The sequence below is a fragment of the Seriola lalandi genome, unplaced genomic scaffold (genome assembly GCF_002814215.2).
Source record: "Seriola lalandi dorsalis isolate HSWRI2012SDOR001 ecotype SW California unplaced genomic scaffold, Sedor1 jcf7180002054576, whole genome shotgun sequence".
Lineage (NCBI taxonomy): Eukaryota > Metazoa > Chordata > Actinopteri > Carangiformes > Carangidae > Seriola > Seriola lalandi.
In genome coordinates this window covers 449411-457039 of record NW_019525129.1, presented here as the reverse complement: position 1 = coordinate 457039, position 7629 = coordinate 449411, and the positions used below count along the sequence as shown (strand labels likewise).

The 7629-nt window shown below is 42.5% G+C and overlaps 2 protein-coding genes across 5 annotated transcripts in view; one reads left to right on the top strand and one right to left on the bottom strand.

The window, feature by feature from the left end:
- pknox1.1 (pbx/knotted 1 homeobox 1.1) overlaps nt 1-6649 on the top strand; it is an 11669-nt gene extending 5020 nt beyond the window's left edge. For 3 of the 4 annotated variants that reach the window (XM_023417638.2, XM_023417639.2, XM_087176986.1), the window contains 7 exons: nt 999-1199; nt 1494-1644; nt 1739-1836; nt 2960-3088; nt 3177-3253; nt 3811-3977; nt 4840-6649. In XM_023417638.2, coding sequence (XP_023273406.1) covers nt 999-1199; nt 1494-1644; nt 1739-1836; nt 2960-3088; nt 3177-3253; nt 3811-3977; nt 4840-5021 — 1005 coding nt within the window. In that variant the 3' untranslated portion in view covers nt 5022-6649. The remainder of the gene's footprint in view (nt 1-998; nt 1200-1493; nt 1645-1738; nt 1837-2959; nt 3089-3176; nt 3254-3810; nt 3978-4839) is intronic. The other variant, XM_023417640.2, reaches the window with a different exon arrangement.
- A 21-nt stretch (nt 6650-6670) lies between these two features.
- Nucleotides 6671-7629, bottom strand: part of tmprss3a (transmembrane serine protease 3a) — a 19256-nt gene continuing 18297 nt past the window's right edge. The window contains exon 13 of the mRNA XM_087177000.1: nt 6671-6794. Within this exon, the coding sequence (XP_087033126.1) occupies nt 6750-6794 (45 nt within the window). The 3' untranslated portion in view covers nt 6671-6749. The remainder of the gene's footprint in view (nt 6795-7629) is intronic.

Below are 7629 nucleotides of genomic sequence, written 5' to 3'. Positions count from 1 at the left end.
TCCATCACTTCTGACGCATGTGCCAGGTTTTTGAGTTAAAACCACAGCAACTTCCTCTTTTATGGCAAAACATTGAAATTGATAAACTCTCACATTTCACAGTAAAGGTATCATCAAGGTGTTAATGATTTTTCTGACTACCTTTGAGTTGGATGTGGTGAACCTACTTCATCACATCAGATATGAAATGTCTAAATTTCATTCCAATGTATATTTGAGTTACAACAACTTCCTGTTTGATGGTGAAACATTGAAATTCCCCACGTTGCCATGGACACGCCGTTCATCGAGAACTCAGAAGCTTCACAATTTATCATCGCAACGGTCTTTAGATCAGATTTACACAAATATGATGTAAATCTGACTTAATTCTCTCAGAGGACTTCACAAAAACTGCAACAAAATTACAGAGTAAATTCAAAATGGCTGACTTCCTGTTTAGGTTAGGATATAGCTCCAAAAAGTTTTTTGTAAATCTTGGGCTGCTACATGTGCCTCCTAAATTTTGTACATGTAAGTGAAATGTACTTTGAGGGCTGCCTTGTTGAAATTTTGTAGGCGGCGCCCCGTCAGGCTATCTTGCTATGCCATGCACAAGACCAAAACAACGTGTTTGTCTATGCATGTACACATTTTTTGCTGATTAATTTTGGTTACAAAGAATAATAATAAACAGCTGTTATAATGGAGTTCTTGACCTTTAGTGCCAGGGACCGTTCCAATACTGGCACTGAAGGGCACTGAAGGGCCCCCTGTGCTCAGGCCCTAAAAATGTTTGGATAAAATTAGAACCACATGAAAAAAACAGCGCATCAGAAATGTTTGGAAATTCTAAAATCAAGCAAAACACAAGTGGGAACAAAGTGAGACAGATTTTCTAGGTTAATAGTCGAAATCCTCAACATGAAGAGGACACAGGAAGCTTGAGAAAGACAGTCAGTCTCCCTTTAGTAGACTGCCATGAAACTCTTGTATATTTTTCTACCTCTGACCTTCAGATGGTCAAAGCCATCCAGGTACTTCGGATCCATCTGCTTGAGTTGGAGAAGGTGAGTGACCTGTGCAAGGACTTCTGTAGCCGCTACATCGCCTGCCTCAAGACTAAGATGAACAGTGAGACCCTGCTGAGTGGGGAGCCAGGCAGCCCATATTCCCCAGGACAAGGCCAGGCCCAGAGCTTCTCCCCCACCAAGACCCAGGTATGCACTGTAGATGGACTGTATGCATCACCACTAATCAAATGCAGGAACAAGAACAAACCACCAGCAATAGCTGCATCTGTTGGTGCCTTTTTAGTGAAAATCTCACTCTGTTGTTTTGGATCAGGATCCAGGTGTCTTTAACGCATTTCAGTCTATTTTACTTCTCTGACCTGTTCCACAGTATTGTCAAGTTAAATCAATGTGGTTTAAAGATCAGGCTAAAAGAGCCATCAATGTAACAAAAGTACATGTTACTGAAGGCCATTTCCCTGTGCATGCTCTGTTGTGTAGAACCCCAGTTCTATCTCAGGGACCATCAGTCCCCAAGGTCAGATTGTGGTGCCAGCGTCAGCCCTGCAGCAAGGGAATGTTACCGTGACAGCCGTCAACCCCACCCAGGTGGTCGCAGGTATGTCATCGTGGCATACAACCCCTCCCACAGGTACTGTACTGTTGTGACTGCAGGTTAGATACTGTTAGGTACCAGTGGGACACTTTGATCAGTGTGTGTGTGTGTTTGTGTGTGTGATATTCAGGTGGCACAGTGTACCAGCCTGTTACAGTCGTCACTCCTCAGGGCCAGGTGGTAACACAGGCTCTGTCTCCTGGGACAATACGCGTCCAAAACAATCAGGTAATACATCTCTCTCTGACTGTGATGCTGTGCTCTAAATCAGTGGTTAATTGCATTGCAGGAGATGCACATGACCACAATCATGACACTTCGTTGGCTCAAAATGGGTGCTGACAGAGAATAAAAAATTAAATGGTATTCAAGTTTCATTCCAAAAACAGATTTAAAAAAAAAAAAACAATTTTAAAATGTTGATGTGGGTTCTGATGAAAATGTCCTGGTTCTGGTTTGAAAGTCACCCATTAACCCTGCAGGTTATTGCACTGTTGGCTCATAGTAAGAAGGTTCTGGGTTTGAAGCTGCCGGCCAGACAGTGAGCTTCCTCCACCAGTCCAAACACATGCTGGTTGGGTTCAGGGTTCATTGGTGACTCTAAAGGGCCTGTAGGTGTGAGTGTGAGCATGAATAGTTGTCTCTGTGTCAGCAACAGACTGGAGATCTGTTCAGGGTGTACCCCACCTCTCACCTAATGTCACCTAGTTAAGACAATCATTAGACCAGTGTCATGCCATCAGGACAAGCAAGGCAAGCACTGCTTCACCAATTAAAGCTAAAAGTAATCAACTAGAATGAAACTGAAGTGAAATGATCTCTCTTCTCACATCTGATCTCAGAGCAGTGTTCTGTCCCATAAAGGATCTCATGCCTGTTTGCATTGATCATTTAATTTACTGCCCTCTTGTGGTGGCAGCAGGGTATTGTCTCTGAAGCTAGCTTGACTTCCAGCCATTGTATCTATAGTTTCTGTCATTTTTATGGGTGACACTGTGTCCCATTGATAAACACTGGAGCTTGTCAAGCATAGAGGACAGCAGGCTTATTTTTGGAGGTTTGCGCAAGGATAATCCTGGATCTTTGATGGTGACTAGCTACAGCCAAAGCGTGCTTGTCAAGCCAACCTTGACTCCACTGATCAAGATCAATTATGATTTTGCAGCATTACTGCACATGCAGGCATGTGTTAAACCAAATTGAGAATAAGCTGTGCTGTGATGTAGCTTGTTAGGTGAGTTAAAATAATAAATAATTCAGGGTGTAAAATTGAAATCCATATTTAAAAAGTGTGGAACAGGACTGGAGTATTAACAGAACAATATGTCTAAACGAATGTCCCTCTGCTCAGCTCCAGCTGCAGTTTCACCAGGACTTGAATCTTTTCAATCATGACGACAACTCAACCAAGAACAAGCGTGGTGTTCTACCCAAACACGCCACCAACGTCATGCGCTCATGGCTCTTCCAGCACATTGGGGTGAGTCTGTGTGCGTCAGATCTTTGTCTGTGTGACGCTTAAAAACACAAAAAATACTGAATCCTTTCCTCCCTGCTCTCCTCTGCAGCACCCGTATCCAACAGAGGATGAGAAGAAACAGATAGCTACTCAGACAAACCTGACACTTCTGCAGGTCAACAACTGGTGAGTTTGTGTATCCCTGTGGGTCACACAGACACAGTACATGAAAACATAATACCATGAAACCGCACCATCCCAGCGTCATGTCCAGCCGGGGACAATTGTTATGTTGTTCTGTTTTCTACCTGCTGTGGAAAACTGGAGTGAACTTTTCGAATTACATTCACTTCTGTATAAATTTGTCTTGAATCTGATCAGATCTTCATCTAAGTTATGATAATAAACAAACACAATCTACTTTAACTAATTGCACACAAATCACTGTTGTTGTAATTTTAAACATCATTCAATGATATGACCAGAAGCTCTTTGTCAGCATTATTTAATATTTCTGATGAAGGTCTAAAGAGACTGGGATGTTAGGATGATCAATAAATCGTGATGCTTAGCAAGAGCAGTGTGTGAGATATTCTTCTTTTCAAGTGTGAAGTAACACTTTCTAACCCACCCGCATCTTGATCAAGAGGAAAGGAGTAAAAACCTGCTAGAAATTATACTACATATTTAATCTGGTACAGTCACAGACAGAAGAACCAACTGTGGTTGTTTTGTCTCTTCAGGTTTATTAATGCAAGGAGGCGGATCCTGCAGCCCATGTTGGATGCCAGCTCCTCTGAGACACCCAAAGCCAAGAAGAAGACGCCTCAAAACCGGCCACTGCAGCGCTTCTGGCCCGACTCCATCGCCGCTGGAGGAGGAACCCAGCAGCATGTTACCATGCCAGATGGTACGCAGCATGTTCTCTATGTACAGTTTGTGTTTAATGTTATAAAGACATGGTTTGGTCATGTAATGAAAGAAGAGGAAAAATGAACTTCACAGTCAGAACTTTTAGTTCTTCAGGCCTGAGCCTCGACATACAGTTTTAAAATAAAATCACTTATACTACATTAAAGTGTCAAGTCTGAGCTTAAATATAAATATATATGAATAAAATAGAGAGAAAGATATTTGGGCATTGGCTGTCTCTTCAACACAGTTCTTTCTATACTGATGTAAACCTACTCTAATGGGAGCTGCGACTTTAATGTAGAATGTGTTATTAGGGCCAGAGCACAGAGCAAGAAAAATATCACCTGCTAATAGTGATGAATTTGACCCTGGCAAGATCACTGTAAGACATTTTCTTGTGCCCTGTAGATAAAGTGAGTAGAAGTGATGAGTGTGTGTGCAGTATTTGACTATTTGAAAGTCTGAGTTAATGATCCGAGCTGACCAGGCTAAGACTTCCTGCACTGCAAAAACTATAGTAACTATAAAGTATTGAGACCTAGTTAAATGTGTGTTTTGTGTCATTGATTAAGACTCAATTGATCTAATGATTGAATCTGACAGTCAAACATCAACGGCAACTCTCAGGAGAAGCAGCATGAAGCATCTCAGCTGTTAAAGCAGGAAATAAAAAGATAGAATGAGAGCAACAGTGTCAAGGTCACAAAACACCAACACAATCAGCTCCTATTGGACATGATGGCAGCACAGCTGGAGGATTGAACCCTGTTTTTGCTGTGGTGTAAACCTGGGTTGTTTTGTTCTTTTCCTTCATCTTGTGAAGAGGCCTGTAAACAGTGTCGTCTCCTGATTCTCAGGTACTATGGTGACGATGAATGTGGAGGGTCTGCAGAGCCTGACCTCAGACGGTGCCACACTGGCGGTGCAGCAGGTGATGCTGGGAGGCCACAGCGAAGATGAGTCGGGGGACAGCGGGGATGAGGATGACGACACAGACATGGCCGGGCTGGGCCTGGACAACAGCGACTCACTGCAGTAGAGGACACACTCCCTCACACACTGATCTCCACGTACACACAGGACATGCATAAATAGGTCTACACAACACGTTTGCATTTCAAACACAATGAGTCATAGTACAGACACGCATTAGGTTTACATAGAGCACAAAGCAACAGGACATGTCCTGCACTCTTCCAACCCTCCACCTGCTGAACGGCAGTTTGTACTGCGAGTGTGTACATCAGGAGTTTCATTTACGAAACCGTTTTTTAATTATTTAGTTGATGTAGGCGAGTGCACTTTTTGTATATTTAAGCTCAAAAAGATTAAATCAAACAAACAGAAGAAAAATAGAAGTGTTAAAAACACCCAAAGCAAGTTTGTATGCTCCGTTAATAAATGTTGACTGATTTCCCATTTTCTTTCTCGGCCCCTGGGCCCCTGCTCCCCGTCCCCGTCGATTCTCATTTTGGATGCCAACACTTTAAAGTTGTATGTGTAAGGGTTTGTCTTCACTTTTTGCATGCTTGTGTTTTGAGTAGATGTGCGCACTCTTACGACTGACTCCATGGCTCTCACCCGGGCCCTTGAGGGCCGAGCAGGGCCCTGGTGAAGAGATGAGAGGAAAAAAAGGAGAGATGCTTATTTTTATATACAAAATATGAAATGAGTGTTTTTTTGTTTTGTTTGTGTTCTCCTGTTTTGTAAGGAATATTTATGTACAGATTGATAATTAAAGCTAGCAACCCTGTTTTCCAGGGTTCTTTGAAGTTTTCTAAAAAATAGAAAAAGGAATTGAATGCTGATGAAAATTGCTATTTAAATTGGTTTTAAACTTACAATACTAACAAGGCCTTACTGTGTTCTTTTCTAAAGAATTCTTGCCAAGAAGCACAAAAGAGTGTGACCCTTGTAGAAATTGGTCAAATAGACACTAAACTGCAGAACCTGGTGGTTCTGTGAAGCATCATGTCTGACACAAAGACTCAACTGCAGTGTCAGTTTTAAATTCAGCTCCAGTTTTAGCCACATTGTGTATACCATGCGTCTTTTAATTGTTCTACAGTGATAGTGTAGGCATCACTTTCTCAAATGCACAATCCAGAACACTATGCTAATCACACAATCACAAGGGTCTGAGATGGAGCCCCCTGGGAGGGCAGTATCCACAGCGAGACGAGCTCCGTCACCAACAGGAAGCAGTGGACTTCTGCACGCACTAAACTTTTATTTATGTCAACAAACATGCTACTGCATCTAGACCAGAGCGGAGGGATGGGTGGACCCCCTGCTCCCTGCAGCCGCCATCGGTCCCCCTTCCACTACACACACGTAGTGAATGATTTTACATCTCTTTATCAATTTGTTGATATTACTGCACAAATTGGGGTGCCTCTTATTTGAATATCTGTAATATTGTACTGTACAACAGTTGTCTGTCAATAGTTGCAGTAATCTGGTTTTTATCCCTCTTGTAAAGTTGAGACTTGAAATGGTTAATTTCCCGCGGCCTGAGGATCTGAGGAGGGTGAGACTGGGTGGGCCCTCACTGAGCTCTCGTTCCTCACTTGCGGCTGTTTTGCTTTTTATGATGCGCTGTTCACTTTTCTCTTGTCTGTTTTGCCTTAGAGCTTTCTATTTTGGAATAAATGATGCCTAACTCTCTGCTCCGCCTCTTCTCTCTGCTCCGAGGCTCCGTCGTCCTAATGTGGTACAGTTCAAATGTGATAACATCCAAACAGAGTCCAGAGAAGTAACGGGTGGGTCAGTTGTCTGTGCTCAGGTTTGGAGAAACACGAACCTCTTCTCTCTGAAAGACCACACACAAAATGGACAATTTAACACAGACATGGAAAGTGTCTGGTTACAGTCACGACCAGATCAGAATCTCCAAAAACACCAAATATGAAGAGTTTAGTGTAATATCAGTAAAATGATGCATGGAATATGATTCATAAAGGTAAAACTAGTGCAGCTTGAGTTTGGATACAGAGAAAAACATTCAAAGTGGAGAGTTAGATTTCTGTCTGGAGAATCAGGTGAAATTATAATGAGGGAATAATGTCCCATGTTTTCTACTCTTGGTTCGCTTTGATTCAGGTCTGTGACAGCTTTAGTTTTCTGAGTACCCACATAGAAACCAGGACCAGATTCTGCACTCTTCACAGTCTGAACGGTTAGATCTCTAAGCATCTCAAAGCTGTTACCATATAAAACACCTGACGTCCTGTCAGGAGCTATGCACAGTCTGTTCAGGAGAACCAGCTGTTGGTCCGTCATCACACAGTGAGGTTACAACACCTGGAACTACACTGGGTTCAGGTCTGAAGAGGAGACAGTGGACTGGTAACTGCAGTGTTTGTTTCACTCACTCAGACCAACATCATGACCATATTAAAAAGTGCCATTAATTATAGAATATAACCGTTACTACTGTTCCAGCTTCATTTTTCCTGCAGGGTTGTTGTATTCAATAAGATTTGACATAAACATGCATGAACAAAACCACAAGCTGAGGTCTGTACTACAAAGCAGGATCTGAGGTCATCGAGGTAACTTCCAGTTTAACTCTTGGTTTTCAGTCCTTACCGGGGTAAATCACCATGGTAACTGTTGCTGAACTCCTCACCTGCTCCTGAGCAGGT